We start from the raw sequence: 19,888 nt of genomic DNA, 5'->3' as shown, positions 1-19,888 counted from the left end.
ATATCAGGGTTTACACCCCGACTGTGAAAAAATAAATGAGGCAAATTTATCTCACTATAATAATTATTAAGGCTAAGAAGCCACAGTACACTTATCATGGCGATTAACATGGCCAATTGAAGTATGAACACTGAGCCACTACTTAGTCTCTTTTGGTCTTATGAAGGCATCATTGTGATTTTTTTTTTAAAAATTCTCTAATGACTTTACAAATTGTGATTCAGGTCATTTCACAAAGGGTTTTCCTACACATATACAACACATAACAAGTTCATATTTCCTCCTAAACTGTTTTGATGGGTACATATGTCTTGTAAGGTTTAGTGCTCAGGGCTGATTGTGGATTTCTGAACCTGACAGCTTCATGATGAGGGCAGAAACTGGGGCTGCACCTGGGGGGAAAAAAGCAAACAACAAACGACATTGGTGCAAATTGTTGTGTATGCCATCATCCTGAATCAGAGGAGGAGGGAAGCATTTGAGAAGCTATTATACTCAAGTAATTCCAGATGAACGACATCTTTAAAAATCGCACTACATAGGAACCAATTGACTGACTATTTTTTTGTCAGGGCTAATTTTGGGGTGGTACCGTTCACAGGAAGTGGACTGTCATTCTGGCTGTGTCCTTGTTAGCTAACGAGCTAGTTAGCTGCCCTAACAGGCAAGCAAATGTGTACCATTTGGAAAGATGAATTAAAGTGTGCCTGAAGAGTGAATTTGACAGAGAATTACGTTTAGCCGCTGTTAACGGCACCATGCTGCGTGTCGGGAGCAAAGCCGCCTGGTGAGTGGACATTTATCACGGAGGTAACGATTAAAGCTGCTGCTAGCTGTGCTCTGAGGAAACATATGTAGCTTCTCCTGACAGCTGAGGACAGGCAGGCTAGCTCCGGATAAATAACGTTAGCTGCCCTGGTGATTGAAAAGACACGCTTTAAAAACATACGATGGCTAACTGGCTGCATAACATCTACCCATAGCCTGTTAGTGACGTAATTATGGTGCCGGTGCTGCTGTTGTGGAGGTTGACGTTAGCTCGCAAGCTAACCGAGTAGCCAGGTTGCTAACCCGGGTGTTGGTGATTGTGTTTTTGACTGTCTGACCACCACAGTCTGGTGTAAAATAAATTGACCTGTTTGACAGCGCAGAATGATCTGACATGACTTGCATTTATTCGCCGTTAGTGTATGTTTAGCTAGGAACCTGGTAGTACATGCCGTATTAATATGACGAATTTGAACTCCATTACCGGCAGGTACCATTAAAGTTACCTTTGATTATGTTTTCTTCACTGGCGCTCCATACAGTCTTCATAGGCCTGGCACTATGGAGCCACTGAACATCTTGGAATTGCACACCAGAACCAGAAGCCAAACTGTCAGGAATATCAAGAATTATATTATGCTGTATTATGCTACTTTAAAGTTAGGTCACCATGGAAGTTAAGAAATGGTGTTTTGCATAGATAAATACAGTTAAGTTATTATGGGGACCACTGTTCAGAATTACCCAAGAGAAAATTCACCCATAGGCAAAATATAATTTGTGATTTCAGTACTGAAAATTCTATCCATTTGTGATGACAATTCATTAGTATATTTTATATAAACGGCCTCTAATGGTACAATAAAATGTGTTGTACTTTTTACGTTATATTGCTGTATTTTGTTTGTTACTTTATTGATTAGAGAGGTCGCCTTTTTTAGCACACACATACACATAATATCACTGCTGCAAATATCCCTCTTTATAATATCCCCAATAATAGAATTTGATAGGACAGTAAAATAGTGTGACTTCAACAAACAGACCAGACTAATGGAATAAAATAATATCCAGCTGTGATTAAGCTCAGGACTGTGTAACAAATACAGCAGATAAACTCCGTCTTTCTGTGTGACAGCTCACCTGTCTCAGGTAAAGAATAGTACACAATTTTATTTGTTCGTAGATTCTGATTGATCCTGGCTTCATGTGTGGATTAATTCATAATCATAAGTAACCAGTGAAGTTGCCAGTGTGTTGCCTTACGTAAATCAGCCCATGTCTCTCACTTTGGAGACACTTATATGGTTCCTGAAGGTGTTTCATAAAGTAAAAGGAAAGACTCCCAAAACAGCTAGAAGCATTAAAGTCACAAACTGTGTCTTTTGCGCTCTCTGTGATGTTTATAGATAGGGGACACAGCTTGTGGCTGTTACGCACAATTAAACAGTGGTCTAATGCTGCTTTTACTTGCACTCGGACACCGTTGTTGCATTCACTGAAATTTGGATATCGAAGTGTCAGTGAATGTAACGACTACCATCTCCTCTTTGCCTGTGTGTTGCTTATCTTGTGGAGATAACTTGCACTGAAAGAACCACTTATGTTGCCGACAGCTTGTCCCAGTATGACAGACTAATACACTAGCTACAGTTGTCAGTTACATGGGCACTGTTACACACACCACTTGCTTCTCTCTATATCTTTGATTGGTTGAGTTGCAGATCGGAAGTGAAGAAATGCGCATTTTACTGTATTGTGCTTCTCCATTTTTACACCCAGAACCAGTATTTACTTGTTCCAAAGGATGGTTTTTATCTCATTAAATGTGTTTCTTGGGAACAAAGTAATTTTTTTTCTTACTGTTTGGACAGTTCATGCATCATCAGTGATAAAATTGGTGTGGCGACCAGAAACTTCCTTTGAGATTATATTTTAGACATGAGGAAGTCGACCTCTTGTAATGTGGTGTTCATTATCTTTGTCTTCACAGCATGGCCTGTAGGAACCTGGTCTCCACCAACATGGGGATACGATTTCGGGTCCCACTGCAGAAGCTTCACCCTCTGTCCTGTGCCATCCACCACCGCTACTCGGGAAACACCAACCCTCAGCGACCACCTCATCGCACAGCAGCCCGCTATTTTACCTCTATGTCTCGGTTGCCCATGCGGCCACCTAAGCCTCCCCCGGGGTCAGGGGGCCGTGGCTACCAGCAACAACGCAACTTCTGGATGGCCCGTCTCGCTGCTCGGCTGCTCAGGCTCAGATACATTCTGCTGGGAACAGCAGTGGGAGGAGGCTACACAGCTAAGAAGGTCAGTTTTCTGTTAATATCAAAAGTTACCAGCTATTATAGTTTTGCATCTGGATTCTTTCTCAGGCACTTTTTCCATTATTGGTCCCAATGCATCCGTATGTTGTTCTAGCTGTCACACTGGTGCTTATTGAAAACAGTGCAGGCAAGACTGTCATTGAGACAAAAGTAACAAAGGGTTTTCATTTTATTTGCAGACCTATGAAGAGTGGAAAGACATGCTGCCAGATTTTAGTGAATACAACTGGGTCATTCCAGACTTTGTCTGGGAATTAAGTGAACAAATTGATTTTGGTAAGTGTTTTATTACTAATAACATTGTCTTCCTCTTACTGAATTATGTGACCTGACTGTCTTCTCCACTTTTAATTTTATCCGCAGATAAACTGGCCAAAGCTCTACCAGAGATAGAAGAAATAGCCAAACTGCTGCCTGACATGGACAAAATAGGAGAGAACTTCACTTTCCTTAAAAGCCTCCTCTCCTCTGGTGAGTGAACAGAACATCAACTATTTCTTTCAGAAGTTACTGCTTATTAACAAAAAAGCATGTTTCTAGTCCAGTGTGGAACTGAAGAGCAAACCTGCCTTCCAAACCTACCAAACTTGATTGGCTTCTACCTTCTTCTCTGAGCCATGCTTCTTGTATTGTATTTTTGGTCTCTCCTACTTCGAAGTGACCTGAACGGAATAAGATAATAGAGAGTTAGTTATGATAAAACAATTTGATTCATTTTGTAATTTTCTGCTTCTCTGCTGCAACCTTTCTGCCTGCTGTTGTGGGTTTTAAAAGGTTCGACAGAAGGGAGTTAGTGTACAGTGGACTGATATCTAATTAAATACTGTCATGTTCATTATATTTATCTAAAAACTATCAAAATTGCTAATAGATTATCTTGCTACCGTACAAATCTGTTCCTGCAAAAATCAAGGAATTCATTATTTTTATTTACTCTAATAACCCATGAAGAGACTAGTGTTATGTATAATAAATATTGAATTCTTCCTACAAATCTCTTGGCATTCAATAAAATACTTTTTTTTTTTTTAAATAGAGCAGCTCTGAATTGGCTGCCATGACAAAAATATTACATTTTGACCTCACTGAGCATTATGCCACTGTTCAGGGTGAACTCATCTCTTTGACCAGTTCCTCATTAAATGACTACTTCACTTGAAGCTCTGGCACAGCAGCGGCTTTGTATTAATTCACATCATTTAGCTGTGTCCCTGCTTTGACCATCATCCCTCTGCTTCTGTCTTTTATGATTTTTATCTTGTGTTGTTCTTCCTTTCTCCTCCTCCCCCACCCTCCTGTCCTCCTCCACATTCTTCACAGGTGTGAGTTTGGGTAGTGAAGTCAAAGGAGCTTCTGGTCTGCATCTGTTGTTAGGTGTGTAAACCCTGCACTCAGTAGCGCTGCCCCTCTTTTCTCCTTGTTGCTGTTTGACCTCTATTGTTCCAACACATTGCCATGATTTAGCAGCAGCAGACTATCTTCCTGAGACCTTGGCTACCAGTTTGCAGACCAGCGCTGTAGTCAACAGTGGCATTGTTCATGGTTAATGCAGATTCTTTATTCAGTTAAATGTGTGACATGCAGAAGGTTTAAAGGTCCCATCTTGGAGGATGCACAGGAGTATTTTTATAGCCAGTATGTGGCTGACATCCATTTATCCTGATTCAGTTAAAGTCTCTCTCTTTATATTTTTCTCTCTCTTTTTGGAGTTATTTAACGTCCTTAAAGAACTTAAATGGTTCCTATTGCTCACTTCATTCTTCATAAAACACAGTTTCAGTAAAAGAAAATGGTGTACAAAAGATCTGAAGCTGCAGATTCATTGTTTGGCTGTATTATGTCCCCCTCTTCCCTTTTTACGTTCTTTAACCTGACTGTCCTTGGCTGTACTTTGTCCTACCAGTGTGGTTTTTGCTTCCTTTGACTTCTACCCTTTCTCTCACCTGGCCTGTATAGGTTTCTTCTTTCTTTAATTGCAGTCTCATCGCTAATCTTTTGGTTGATCTCTTTCTGGCTTAAGCTGTTGAAACTCAAATGTTTGGAAAATGCACACAAAATACAGATTAATGAAGACATCTATTTAACTTTGAGATTCTTGCCATATGTAAATGAATACCCGTTCTTTTTTTCTAAATGATTTAAAATACTGATGGAGATGAATTTAAAAGTGATTTAACTGTAAAATGGTTTAAAGTTATAAAGGTAGTGCACAGTGGTATGTGGAAAAGACTTGATCTTCTAAAGTCATTTATACAAAAGCTTTCCAGGCCAAATGGGACCACATCTCTACTGTGAGTCATAAAAACAGCAAAGGAGTGTCTGTGGCGCTTATTTTCGCTTTTATTTATGTACCTTTTCATTGCTTTGCAAAAGGTCTTTTCTATTACAGTTTGAAGTTTTTATATATGTATATAAAACATTTTTTGTTTACATTCAATGTTCTTATCCTATCCCATCTGCCTCTTTTATGACTAAGCAGACTTTGCTTTGTGCATGGCAATAACATCATGTTAATTCACATCATAAAAGTTTACGCCATTTTTGATAAGGTGCTTGTGGGTCCTTGCATATGAGTGTTTTAAATTAAAGGTCTTCAAGATGATGATTCTTTACATTATTTTTCTGCATGCGTGCTATCTCAGTCCTTATTTTGCCACCTACAGTATCTGTATTTCTAACCATGTTGTTCCATAAAAGTTCAGAAGCCAAAGTTTCTGTAATCTGTATAAATGTTTACCTAAACTGAACCAGCTACAATATTTCAATTTTTCTGTCAACACTTTGAGAGATGATGCGTCTTGATTGTATGCTTGTCAAATTACTCAAAGAATACCAGCTGCACTAACTATGTTGATGATATTTTTAGGGATTAGTGTGTATTGTGTATTTTAAATACATTATACATATATTCCTGTATTAGTGCAACATTTTCCAAACATTTGAATCTTAATCACACTGGTCTTTACTCCTCTAATCACAGGCATGCTTTATTTGAGAGCTATAGGCGTTATTGTCTCCTGAGCTTCATTATATTCAACATGCAATAGTCTTGAGGGGTTTTCTTTAGTGACCTTATTCCAGGTTGTTCTGTCTCCTCTGGTAGAAACTTCAGGCGATCCTCAACTAAAAGCCACAGATTCTTCTGCTGCAGCAGCGCATGATGCCAGTGACAAGCAGTACAAAAAGGCAAGTCTATGAAACCTGGTGACACTTCTCAGCTTTGTGCGCTCTATGCCATCACAGCTCGGCCTCACTAAGCTCCTACCTGCAGCTTCGATAATTTTCATTTCGCTGCCAAGAACTGTGGTCAGCTGAATCAAAATGTAAACATGAGTTTTTATTTAGTGATATTATGTTTAAAAACGCTGATTCACAGAGCTTCAAAGGTCTGGCAGCAGCAATCATATATGTTGTTCAAAGATATACTTCTGTCATAATTTTAGGAGATCATTTACACATAAAGCACTTGGAAAAAAAATGATCTAAATGCTTTATAGTGGGCATCTTATGTAATAATTAGAAATGTAGTATTTTGGGGTACATTTTGATTCTACCAGTTCTTCTGAATGTGAGTTTTACGTCAGCCTGTATTGATAATTAGTGTTTTAGTTCCTTTGGCAGTGTTACAGTGAGCAACGGCTCTCCTCAGCCTGAAAGTTTACACACTCTGATAAGTGTGTGACAATTTTCTTTACCTTTGCCTTTCTGCTTATTCACTCATAAGACTTGACCTTTTTCTTCTGGGTTTTCTTATGTAACTTTCTCTGACAAAACACTTCAACTGCATTTGTTTGATTTCTGTTGTCCTTTTTCTTTCTTATTCATCTGATGTTTTGTTCTTAGTTGTTTCAGTGTCTCTGTTTTCTATTTTTTTTTTACGTTTGTTGTGTGTTTCACCATTTTACAAGGTTTAAACATAGGAAAATTATTTGATGGTTTGACATTTAAAAAAGGTACATTACAAAAATGACATTCCTTTCCTATTTCCTGCTTTTAGTCTGGAATCATGGTCTCCAACATGAACACAACACAACTTTTACAAGTTCATGTTTCTCTTTGTATTATATTTACCAGGTGTCATATGCACATTTGACAAAGTGAAAATGCAAACACAGCACAAGATTTGACTAAGATGTCATGTTGGGGACCCCTGAACTAAGGCAGATTTCACCTGCTCTTCAGTATGCTTTGTGCTTCACCCCATAGATCAGTACCCCTATGCTTGCTTTGCTTTTTTATAATCATCATCAGCATCATCAGACCAATTGTGTTGCAGCACATTAAAGCACTGTGGTCAGAAGTTAGGGTCTTGGTCATTTTACAGCTACTGTTAAACCGGAGCTTCATCTGTCTTCTAGCATATTATTCTGCCAAGGTATGCCCTTCCTTTAAAGTGTTGTGAGAATCATGGTGAACTCATAGTCATGGTTCCACAGTAGTGCATGATGGTGGGGAAAAACAACAGGATCACTGTTGTTGCCACTTGCTGAGAGGCGCTGGTTGTGGTATTAGTCGCCTCTTCTGCTTTCAGTCAGGCAAGGTCTGGCATCTCCTTTCAGTGTTTAAGAGAGACTGACTTTGTTGAGTTGCACTGATGATGGTGGCAAGATTACCAACGCCAAAGACCTTGATTGTTTTTAAACATGAGCCTTGACTTAATTGTGATTCTCCAGCCTGACTGACACCGGTGCAAGTGAATGAGGCGCTGGTCATGTTTCCTCTGTCGTAGCCCTGTGTTAGGGCGCAGCATTCGCCTGTGAGGATGACTAGTCCAGTGGCTGGTTGTTGTTTTTTGTTGCTCCTCCCACCTCTCTCTCACTATAACGTACCCCAGCAGGGTCTGCTTGGGGAGCTCATTCTTATTCAGCAGCAGATCCAGCGGCACGAGGAGGAAGTCCGACGGGCCGCTGCTGCCAATAATGCGCGTCCCCCACCGCCAGAGCCTGTTCCCAGTCCGCCTCCGAACCCCAGCCCCCCTCAACAGAAGCGCAAGGTGAAGGTCCCACCCCACTTAGATTGGCCCTATCCTGCCAGTGGCTAAATAAAGATTAGCGCATAGGAACAAACTGTACATACACAGTTGTGACCAATCGATTACATACACTTGTGAAGACCATGTATATCATGGTAGTGTTGACTTTGTAATGACTTGTGTAACTCTTAGTTTTCTATGATAGAATCTTGAAACATATGTGTCTTTGTCACAAAAATAAAAACTGATTCATTTTGTTCATTCCACATACCTATTATAGGTCTTCTGGAAATATGAGAAAATCCGCTGGATCGAAAATATACATGCAGTAATACTAATATTTGGTTCAGTGTCACTTGGCAATTTTCACCTCATCGAGGCTCATTTGGTAGCGGCACACAAATTTCAGGCAAGTTCTTAGTTCTCTGACCACTCCTCTTGAAAGAATTTGGTGCAGTTAAACAAAATTTGTTAACTATCTGACACAGACTTGTTTCTTCAGCACTGTCCACAGATTCCTGATGGGTTTAAGTAAGGACGTTGGGGAGACCAGTATAGAGGCAGTCTAATTTAGCCATTTCGTTACCATTTTTGATATCTGTTTGGGATCATTGCCTGAAAGAGCCAAAATCCATCATTGCTTTTTGTGACAAAAACATGTGCAATAATTCTACAATAGAAAGCTGAGAGTTATAGGATTCATTGGAAACCCAAGACTGCCATGTTATACATGATCTTTTCATGCATGTGTAAACTTTTGTTCACAACTGTATTAATTACCTGATATCTACCAGCTGCATTGTAGCCATCCAACAAATACAATCTCTATTATGGCTTTTAATTATCCATTTTTATTGAGCTGTGTCTGCCATGTAGAAAACAAGAGCAACACAATCTTAAAACTCAATGAAACACTCTTTAACCAGCTAATCTGAAAGTATTTGTTGGATTGCTATTTTATTGGATTGCATCATATTTTATACAGATATGTGTTTTGCCCTCTACTGTCAGGGCTTTTAGATATTTTTTGTCACATTTTAAAATTATCTGAATTTGCAGATGAACTAGCCTATCAGTATATTTTAGTATATCCCCTTCATTGGCCAACACTAGTCTCCACGTATCACCCCATAGTCTGTCAAGCTCTATTAAGATTTGGTCTAAAAGTGCGCTGTAGGAGGGGCATGCATGGACCTTCATAGCTTAGTCTAGAAAAATGGCGGCAAGCTCAGCCTCATTCTCTAATGCAAATGGCTGGATACTCATCAGCAGTACATTAATGTACGGCAGCGAGGCATGGAGTGGAGTGGCAACCTACTGCATGGTGTGAGCTGCACTTTTTGAGACTACCTTGAATGGACTTAACTTTTATTGAAAAAGTTCATTGCTTCATCAACAGTACGGTAAAGCTCTTTTCATAACAAATAGTCACAACTGTTTGATACACCTTTTCGACACAGTGCTAGTTGATCTCTGAAAGCACAATCATTGTCCTTGTTGTGTAGTATAGAAATAGTTTTTGATGAAGTAGTTTGGTGTGTCTGTCTGTTAAATTCCTTTTCTTCTGCTGCCAGTCCCATTTGTTCATGTCTGCTGTGTTTTCTGCTTCCTGTTCTGCCTCTCATCCTACCAAACATGTTATACATAATCTATAATCGGATCTCAATCATGAAAAAGCAAGCTGTGATGACAAAATGATTTTGTGTTTTTATTCAGCCACATTTTACTGGGCTCACTCTGTGATTTGTGCCTGTTTGTGAATCAAAGCTTGTTGATCGAAGCTGAGTAATACCAGAATGAGAAATGTCTGCCTGAAAATTTTGTTCCTCTCTCTTTGTAATAACTTGACTCTCAGATTTGGTTCTCTCTGTGATCGTGTGCACGAACGTTTGTGGTGCTGGTGGGATTTCGTTCTTATGAAATTTTACTGCAAGAGTAACTGGAAGCCTTTATTTTCAAAACAGAAGGGAAGCATTAATGCAACATGTTGCTGTTCTCTTTCTTTGGTTCTACTATGACCTTTAGTCATCAGACAAAGAAAAGGTAGACCAGCTTCAAGAAGAACTCCTCCGTACCCAGGTAGGCTGTGTCTTGCTTTCTGTATGCTAAAATCTAAATTGAATTTCTTCTGGTTTATGAGTTTTACATTTTCGAGTATTTCATTGTGTAATAGAATTGCCATTGACAGTGATCCAAATGGCTTGAAAGTCAAACGGAGAATTTGTTCATCTCAGAGTCGATGCACATCCAGATCATATACCAACACCCAGTTTATCCGACAAAAACGTTTTTTTAAGCTTTACTGATGCTGATTGTTGATTGGATAACTGTTTCTCCTTTAGTTAAAGTATCAGCGCATGCTGGAGAGACTGGAGAAGGAAAATAAAGAATTAAGGAAAGTGGTGCTGCAAAAAGATGACAAAGGGATTCACCAAAGGAAAGTGAAGGTGAGTTATGAATGACAATGTGAATGGAGTGATGGACACAGACACTACTTTAAGGTTTTCCCCTTTACCCTTGTGTGGATTTTGCTTTACTTGAGATTGCATAATCACACATGAATATTACAAATGAAAGAACATTTCCTAACTATCTCCATGTTGAGCAGCAATGGGACAGCATTTGTTGTCTAGACTGCTTGTAACATTAGCTCCTGAGTTTAGTTTTTCTCCTGTTTCATTTGTTGTTCCTTCTTTGATCATGACAACTAATTGCAATGTAAAGTTGCATATCATTGATATAACTTTCTGTTGTGTCTCCTTGTATAGAAATCCCTTATTGACTTGTATTCTGAAGTCCTGGACATCTTGTCTGACTATGATGCCAACTATAACACCCAGGACCACTTACCCAGGGTAAGAACTGTAGTTAAATTCCTCATGGAAGATACATTTTCATTGCTTGTATACTTCTGTATGTCTGTTGGTTCTCCACCTGTTTAAGATGATATTTAGTCATTTACAGTGCAGTTTAAAGATTTTTTTTTTCTTGTCTTCAAAAGTTTTTTAAAAAAAACGCATTGAAGTTAAAATATTTTTCATTTATTTTTGCTGTAGAATTGACACCGTAATTTAAATTAATCAAACATCAAAATTCTAGACTTGCATCACTAATCTTTAATCACTGGCAAAATCACATAAAACCTACTGTTTCCTTTTCCACAGACCTTATGCCATTGGGTTTACTTGTCCTCTTTTTTTGTCATCTTTTGTCGTCTATTAATCTATCTTGTCTCATCCACTTTCTACTCTTGTGTTTCAGGTGGTCGTGGTTGGGGATCAGAGTGCTGGAAAGACAAGTGTACTTGAGATGATAGCCCAGGCTAGGATCTTCCCCAGGGGCTCAGGAGAAATGATGACTCGGTCTCCTGTCAAGGTGCGTGGAGCCACAGCGGCGACTGATTGTGTCGTTTGTTTTTTTTTAAAGAGACAGAAAACAAAGATTCACACATATAATCAAACTATGCTTCAAGACAAATTTGTTGTCATGAAGCATATTTATAAAATGATAGCATAGACATGTTGCTCAAACAGAATGGAGAGAGATTTGAGTGTGTATTGTCAATCAAGAGTTTAAGGTGTTTTGTTAAATTAGCCCAATATTAACCTGGTTTTAAATACATGTGTTGCCTTCTTTTTGCAGGTAACACTAAGTGAAGGCCCCCACCACGTGGCCTTGTTCAAGGACAGTGGTCGAGAGTTCGACCTTACCAAGGAGGAGGACGTGAGTAACAAATTCATTCATTCATCCATCTGAAATGCTTTACAGCTTGAACCCAGTTGCTTGTTTACACCATTCTACGTTCTTTTTTTTCCTGTGCCCTGCAGCTTGCTGCTCTGAGACGTGAGATTGAGCTGAGGATGAGGAAGAGTGTGAAGGAGGGGCAGACAGTCAGCTCCGAGGTAAGACATAGTACCTCCATTCTAGTTGCTAGTGAAGCTCTTACTCGCTGGTTTAATTCAATAGTTTTCCATTAAAACTTCTATTTTGTCTTTCACAACTTAGACAATATCACTGAGTGTTAAAGGCCCTGGCATCCAGAGGATGGTACTTGTTGACTTACCAGGAGTCATCAGTGTGAGTATGCATTGTTAAAATTAATAAGGGTGGGAATGGTGTCATATTCCTTTGTCAGTGTACTAGATTCCTTACTGTATTATGTGCACATGTACTTCATTCTTACTTATTCCAGACCACCTCAACATAAACATAACATGTAGGTCCCACCTTACTTAGATCCAGTCTTTATTTATCTTACCTGCTGCTCTAAGTTTTTATACTATGCTACATTTGCTTGACCATAGGTAAGCAAGGAAAGATAACTTCAAGAAAGATATATAATCCTCCTTCCTCATGAGCTGTTTATAGATTTGCCATTACATACAAGGGATATGTTTGTGATTTAGCAGTGTTTAAAAAGTTAGTTGATGTGTGTCTTTCACAGACGGTCACTGCAGGCATGGCATCAGACACTAAGGAAACCATCTTCAGCATCAGTAAGGCCTACATGCAAAACCCCAATGCAATCATCCTCTGTATTCAGGGTGAGTCATGAGCACACATTCCTGTGTACTACAATCTTATATACAGCCAGCAGGTATCACAGTGAGCAGCGAGATGATCTGTAACAGGACTGACCATACTGCTCTTCGTGCAGATGGCAGCGTGGATGCAGAGCGAAGCATTGTCACAGACTTGGTTAGTCAGATGGACCCTCAGGGGAAGAGGACCATCTTTGTACTGACCAAAGTGGACTTGGCTGAGAAGAACCTGGCCAGCCCAAGTAGAGTAAGAACGCATGACTGCCCCAACATGCTGCTGTATTTGTATAGAATTATAAAGACCATTTATGGTGTGGATCTATTCACCTATTTTATCACAATTCCTGTGATGAAAACACAGATCTATCTACAGATTTCTTATACAAAGAACACAATGTATCAGTGTCATTAATTCTTAAATGATAAAAGTTTTTGAAGAAATTACACCAATTGTCATGTCATCCTCTAGTAATTATTTAGAACTTTATAGTTGACTGGAAGACACATAATTAGAGAAAAAAATACTCTGAAGTTGACTTTGAGTAACAAAATACTGCATTTTAGCACATTTATTCAAACCAGATAAGTTTTGGCCACTGTGAGTGAAACCATTTCCAACTATCCCACAAGAGGGAGCTCAATCCTTTCAGAATGGTACGTCAGTGAGCCAGTGTTGGAAAAGGCTCATACAGCAGAATAGAGAATTCAGTTCCTGTCTTTAACATCTTCTCTTTCAGATCCAGCAAATAGTGGAGGGCAAACTATTTCCCATGAAAGCCCTGGGCTACTTTGCTGTAGTGACAGGAAAAGGTAACATCTATTATTGAGTAACATAGCAGGCTGCATTTACTTCATATTATTATATGATTACTTTAAAATCATGTCCCAGTTTTGTTAACTTTATCTACCTTTTGTAGTAACCAGGAAAAAAGTTGTAGATTGTTTGTTTTTCCATCATATTGTTGTTTGCATATAGAATTTTGTAGGGACATTTTTGCACTGCGTAACTTTTTCAAACTTCAGTATGTAACGTGCATAGTTATGCAAATGTAGATGTTATAATTATTATCATTCTGTATCAAATCATTAAGTTATCATTTGTTCTACTCACTTTTTGTGTCCAGGGAGCAGTGCTGAAAGCATAGATTCCATCAAAGATTATGAGGAGGACTTTTTCCAGAACTCCAGATTACTGAGGCAAGTTATGTTTTAATATCAACAACCATTGATGCTTCATCATACAAATTATTTCGGGAAGTGTTTAAAGTTCATGAATTATTTATTCATGGGACTAGGGATGGCATGCTGAAGGCTCACCAGGTAACCACCAAGAACTTGAGCCTGGCTGTCTCTGACTGTTTCTGGAAGATGGTCAGGGAGTCTGTAGAGCAGCAAGCTGATGTCTTCAAAGGTATGACAGAACCTTTAGGACAATTGAGGAGTTCATTTGCAAAAACAGATAACTCCATTTTGAGAAATTTTCAGAAAACTTTTTTTTTTAATTGTTTACTTGAGATAATGTCAGTCAAACTGAAGTTGAGTGGATTTGACTCAGTAGAAAGTACATGATAAAATAGAGAAAAAATAAATTATTAGTGTTATTATTATTATTATTATTATCTCAAGTAAACAATAAAAAATGAGTTTTCTGAAAACGGAGTTACCTGTTTTTGCAAATGAACTCTTCAGTTCTTTCTCCCAGAGAGGTCTCTTTGATTCATTTGATTTGTGTTTTTCCGTTTGATGAATGTGTATGTCCAAATCTGCTGTCATTACAATGCATGCTTTAATTGTGCGAACAGAGATAGTAGTAAAATTTTATCCATTAACTGTAAGCGGAGCAGGTGATTGTACTCCTCTGCTACTGACTCTTCAGTCTCCCTGTATTGGTATTCCTCAGCCCACCTGCCACACTTCTCTATCCCCTCTGTCCTGCCTTCCAACTACAATTAGTCTAGACAATCACAAGCCCATTGCTAACAGCATAGGAGATTTATGGCCATGAGACTGCAGTTCCCATAGGCCCATTGTGTTGTGTATCGATCCATATCCCATCAAATCACACGCCGCTGGCTTCCATCCTCCATTCTTGGCGCCACCACGGCTCCACAAACCGGCAATTAGCCTAATCTCCACTGTGGATAGGGCCATAAGCTTCGTGTGCTTGTGTCTCTGTGTGAATATGTGTGAGATAAAACTCTGACTTTTGATAAAGAGTATGTGATTGGCCCCATCGCTCCTCAGGGACCAGTTAAGAGAGTGAGTGTGCAAAGTCCTCACACACTGTTATTAAAGGATAGACACCATTAGCAGTCTGAAAGCTGCCTTTATATCATAGCAAGTGAAAACAAAGCAGGCCCTGTCTGTATGGTCATTGCCTGTTGATTGCAGAGAATTGCTGTTTGATGGAGCTTAACATCAAAGGTGGAAAAGCAATAGAAACATGTATGGGATAAGATTCATCCAAGCATGAAAATGAGCACCTGACACATGACAGTGTAAATGAATTTGGGGACCAGCTCGAGTTTCTGATAAGGCTTAATGATGTTACCATTGTTTTTTGCTGCATTTCAATCAACTTTGACTTATTTGAAATAGAAAAATTGTAAAAAATTGTTTAAATCAAATGTTCATTGTCACTGTCTCGCTTCTCCCTAGCATCGCGATTCAATCTCGAGACAGAATGGAAGAACAACTACCCTCGTTTGAGAGAGCTTGACAGGGTAAGAAACACAAACAGCAAATCTAGTGAAATGTACGTTGCTCTCACATAAAAGTTGAATACAAACCTGCATATAAACGAAGCAAAACTGGCAGATGGTAGCCTAGCCGCGCTAGACAACCCACGGCAACGAATTTAATTCTCTGCCAGGGTGGGTCTAGTTACCCTCCTTAAGGCTCGAGGCTGGATTCTCCTAAAAGGGCCGGACCAATCACCATGAAGTGTAGAGTCAGAAGACGGGCGTAACGAAGTGACGATTCTGACAGAAACAACCAGCGCACAATAAACGGCTATCTTTCGACTCGGCTTTGGCCACAGCCCTTAAAGATTTGAAGCTAAAATTCAACTTGAAAGATAAACAAAGGACGGCACTGAAGTGTTTCATTGAGAAGAAAGACATATTTGGACTTATGCCGACGGGATACGGCAAATCCTTAATATACCAGTTGGCTCCGCTGGTTGGGAAGCTAATGGGACTTAGCCACAATCCGCCGGTGCTCTCGGAACTACGTCAGCCTATTCGTTGCGTTGATTGGTTGTTTACCTACCCAATTGCTGCAGAGGGATTTGATAGACAACCTTTTAGCCCGCCTCCCTCCCTGTCGAGCTTCCCTAGACCCTTGTGCCATCAGAGACATGGGTGTAGCGTGGCTAGGCTAGGTAGATGGCCCTGTTTACATAAATTCAATTTATAAAAAAAAAAACTTTGTCAAGATAAAAACAAGAATTAAAAACCAAATATTGGAGCAACTGTCCATGAAAAATGACATGTAGTAATAACACAGCTGTTACAGTTGTCATTGTCTCTTTTTGCAGAATGAACTCTATGAAAAGGCCAAAAATGAAATCTTGGATGAAGTCATTAGTTTGAGTCAAGTGACCCCACAGCACTGGTAAGTTAATGATGAGCTACTATCTGTTTGTCCTTTGATTATATTTGTTTACTATCTCTGATACTATCGGTAGTATCTGTGTTTTCTGTGTAAAATATTGGTCTTAATGAGATGCCACCTTGTGGGGACGGAGCACTGTTAAATTGTCTGCCTGGTCTTTATCTGAAGGCAGTTAGATTGTATATTTGCAACGACTTAGAGCTATTTTTAAACGAACTTCAGATCTTTCTCTGTGCGTTTACCTGCTTGTGAATGTATCATTATACCTCACTTACAATGAGGAAAACCTTCCTTAAATGAGATGTATGCATGGTGTTGTGACCATCCCCTGTGTGTGTGCCATCAGTTTTCTCAGATCAATACGCTGATAAATGGCCCTTGGCTTGGAACAAGGGTGGCCCTGTTAGCCAGCCTGCAGCCAGCCAGCACTATTGGAGATAGTGCTTATTGACAGTGAGGAGTGCTAGCTTGAACAAAAGGGGAGTCTAATGAAATATGAGTGTGTGTTTATGATAAATGTGAGAGGTGCAACACTGCTCGGGTCTCACGGGTGCTAAAGACTCAGGGGGACTCAGGGTTTTGTTCTGCAGTCACACTGCCATGGAGAGAAAGAGTGAGAGAGGGCACGCTGTTAGCTGCTAACAGGGTCATATCACAGTTGTGTTGGCGTTTATAACTAAGTGCAGTCAGAGTAGTTGTGGCTGCCTTTGTGAAAGCATCTCCGTTAAGAACAATTCCTTTAAAATTGTCATTTTGTTCAACACTGAGTCACTTAACCAAGCTCAGCTGGTCCCCTAAAAACGTTTTGGTTTCTCCATAAGTAAAAGTCATGACCCAAATCTTAAAGGAGTTCAGTTAAGATTCAGGTTCTAGCACCTTCAGCCTGTTACTAGAACACGTAGAGCTAAAACTGAAATGCCATCTTTAGGGTGTGGTCCGAATCATAATATAGCTCTTTTTGGAAATTGACATGTTATTTTCTCTCCTTTGCAGGGAAGCTATTCTGCAGAAGAAGCTGTGGGAACGTGTTTCCACTCATGTAATCGAGAACATCTACCTGCCTGCTGCCCAAACAATGGACTCTGGTACCTTTAACACCACTGTAGACATTAAGCTGAAGCAGTGGACTGACAAGCAGCTCCCACACAAAGCACTGGAGGTAAAGCAGATTGTCTGACTTTATACAACGGGTCATATTATAATTTGTTAAAAGTAAGACACTGTTGCTAAAATAAAGTCAGATTTTGGTTAAATATTTTTTTTCAGTTGAGCCTTTGATGATAAGAGGGAATTCTGAAATTTATTTCAGTGAATGAGGTTTTCACATTTTAAAGTATCACATACTGTGTAATGTTACATTGCTCTCTAATTTCATTTTGCTCTTTATCTTTTATTACAACATTTGACTGAGCTCTGCTGATACAAACTGTAGAACTTATGAGAATATAAAATCTGGCAATGGCCTCTTTCCTCCTTATACTTTGTATATGTTGCCCCCGTCAGGTTGCGTGGGAGACACTGCAGGAGGAGTTTGCCCGCTTCATGGCTGAATACAAAGGCAAAGACCAGGATGACATTTTTGACAAGCTAAAGGAGGCTGTGAAGGATGAGAGCATCAAGAGACACAAGTGGAATGAGAGGGCCATGGACAGCCTGGTAAACACACAGTAAATCCACTCAAAAGGAGCAAGGATACCGAGAGCACACGTACTTGTTGATTGAACTCTAAGCAGACAGAATTTCATGAATACGATGAACAGAAAGAAGCTCAGCTCACAGACACTGATGCAAAAAACTTGGAATCTAACTTATGGCTCGCATGGTACAGTACTTAATATGCACTGCAGTTGCATCGCAGCTCAACTAATACTGTGTTTTTTTCCCCCTTTCCTTGTGTTTGGTTGTATCAGAGGGTGATCCAGCACAATGCTCTAGAAGACCGTTCCATCACAGACAAGCCACAGTGGGATGCAGCAATCCAGTTCATGGAAGAAACGTTGCAATCTCGCCTTAAAGACAGTAAGTTCTTGTCGGTCACCTCCCAGGCCCAAACGTGATAGCTTACATGCTGCAGTATTTAAAATGTCTTTCATAGATGTGCAAATCATTTCACAAAGTAATCCATTAACACAGTACAGTGCCATTTATTGTCCCTTCACAAACAAGGATATTGAAAACAACAGAAAGCTTAATTTTCATAGATATTGTGACAAAATATGACAGTACTGGTCTACTCCCCCCTCTACCGCTTAAGATTGCATTCCAGTGAATAGAATGTGTGGAAGTAGCAGACATTTATGGTGCCTTCTGCACTTGGAGGGACTCTTTATCGCATTTCCTGTCCAGACCAAGCACAGCAGCAAGACTCAATGAGGTCTAGTCCTCTGAATCCTCTGAAGCCACAGATCAAATGACTTTTCAGAGACATCACAGACACTTAACTGTCCTCAAAATTTGTAAGTTCTCATAAATTTGTTCTGTCCTCTAGTATTAAGTTATCTGCATTGCTTCTGGGTTATAGGGTCTGTTTTTATGTTTGAGATGAAATACATTGTATAGAAAAGATTGCGTAATCATGTACTCATAATGTTATTACAATTTCATTTTATGTCTTTTCTCTTTGTTTTCTGCTCTCTTCCTTCTGTAGCTGAATCAGTAATCAAAGACATGGTGGGTCCAGATTGGAAGCAGAGGTGGCTGAACTGGAAGAACCGTACACCAGATCAGGTCAGAATTGCAGCGTTTCCCCAGAAATTGTAGCCATGATGTTTCTAGGATTTTGCCTCTTGAACTGTGACGTGTAAAAGTTATGAGGATTCTTATTAGATCCAACTACACCATTAGTGTCGATGTCTGCATAGCGCACAATACATTAAATAATCTTCTGCACCTAAATAGCCGTTTGCCATTGTGAAGACAGTGCTCACTAACTCTTCTCTGACATTGTAGCACATCCGTAATGAAACAAAAAATGAGCTGGAGCGCTTGCTGAAGCTGCACGATGACCACACGGCTTACTTGGCTAACGATGAGGTCACCACAGTCAGGAAGAACCTGGAGGGACGAGGGGTTGAAGTTGATCCGGTTCTGGTAAGATGAAAGCATCTGATTATCTAAACAAAGTTTATGAGAAACATGTTAAGAATGAATAATAAAAGTGAAAGTCCTTGTTTTTCTCACTTTATTTTTTTTTTCCAGTTTACACCATCTTGGTCTTCTTTAAAAATGATAACGGCGATATGATGCATTATGTCTACCATCGATTAACTACTGAAATATTTCCATATTTGGCCAGATCAAGGACACGTGGCATCAGCTGTATCGCCGACACTTTTTGCAGAAGGCATTGTCCCATTGCAGCCTCTGCAAAAGAGGCTTCTACTACTACCAGAGACACTTTGTTGACTCTGAGGTAAGCAGAGAAGATGTGTTGTCCTGATTCGCCTTCTCTTCCAGCTTGGTCTCAACATCATTCAGTGTGACTGTGTGTAAAACGTAACTATGTTCCTGAATTTTCCACCAGTTGGAGTGCAATGACGTGGTACTGTTTTGGAGAATCCAGAGGATGCTGGTCATCACAGCCAACACTCTCCGACAGCAGCTCACCAACACAGAGGGTGAGGACAGTGGACTTAGAATGGAAGACTTTGATCATTT

General features: G+C 39.7%; 1 protein-coding gene across 4 annotated transcripts in view; it reads left to right on the top strand.

Moving 5' to 3' along the window:
- Positions 1–584: 584 nt before the first annotated feature.
- Positions 585–19,888, top strand: part of opa1 (OPA1 mitochondrial dynamin like GTPase) — a 39,575-nt gene continuing 20,271 nt past the window's right edge. Inside the window, exons 1-28 of one of the 4 annotated variants that reach the window (XM_022194717.2) lie at positions 585–787; positions 2,762–3,086; positions 3,283–3,379; positions 3,467–3,574; positions 4,424–4,477; positions 6,207–6,289; positions 7,941–8,096; positions 10,101–10,154; positions 10,418–10,522; positions 10,844–10,930; positions 11,337–11,450; positions 11,718–11,798; positions 11,903–11,977; positions 12,081–12,152; positions 12,520–12,619; positions 12,733–12,863; positions 13,354–13,426; positions 13,741–13,813; positions 13,912–14,027; positions 15,275–15,339; positions 16,155–16,231; positions 17,225–17,390; positions 17,735–17,887; positions 18,142–18,250; positions 18,879–18,958; positions 19,181–19,321; positions 19,527–19,643; positions 19,755–19,848. In XM_022194717.2, the coding sequence (XP_022050409.1) occupies positions 759–787; positions 2,762–3,086; positions 3,283–3,379; positions 3,467–3,574; positions 4,424–4,477; positions 6,207–6,289; positions 7,941–8,096; positions 10,101–10,154; positions 10,418–10,522; positions 10,844–10,930; positions 11,337–11,450; positions 11,718–11,798; positions 11,903–11,977; positions 12,081–12,152; positions 12,520–12,619; positions 12,733–12,863; positions 13,354–13,426; positions 13,741–13,813; positions 13,912–14,027; positions 15,275–15,339; positions 16,155–16,231; positions 17,225–17,390; positions 17,735–17,887; positions 18,142–18,250; positions 18,879–18,958; positions 19,181–19,321; positions 19,527–19,643; positions 19,755–19,848 (2,935 nt within the window). In that variant the 5' untranslated portion in view covers positions 585–758. The remainder of the gene's footprint in view (positions 788–2,761; positions 3,087–3,282; positions 3,380–3,466; positions 3,575–4,423; positions 4,478–6,206; positions 6,290–7,940; positions 8,097–10,100; positions 10,155–10,417; positions 10,523–10,843; positions 10,931–11,336; positions 11,451–11,717; positions 11,799–11,902; positions 11,978–12,080; positions 12,153–12,519; positions 12,620–12,732; positions 12,864–13,353; positions 13,427–13,740; positions 13,814–13,911; positions 14,028–15,274; positions 15,340–16,154; positions 16,232–17,224; positions 17,391–17,734; positions 17,888–18,141; positions 18,251–18,878; positions 18,959–19,180; positions 19,322–19,526; positions 19,644–19,754; positions 19,849–19,888) is intronic. The other 3 variants (XM_022194718.2, XM_022194719.2, XM_022194720.2) reach the window with 3 other exon arrangements.

Source organism: Acanthochromis polyacanthus, chromosome 4 (genome assembly GCF_021347895.1).
Source record: "Acanthochromis polyacanthus isolate Apoly-LR-REF ecotype Palm Island chromosome 4, KAUST_Apoly_ChrSc, whole genome shotgun sequence".
Classification (NCBI taxonomy): domain Eukaryota; kingdom Metazoa; phylum Chordata; class Actinopteri; family Pomacentridae; genus Acanthochromis; species Acanthochromis polyacanthus.
The sequence above is the reverse complement of the archived record's forward strand: the minus strand, read 5'-3'. Positions and strand labels throughout refer to the sequence as shown.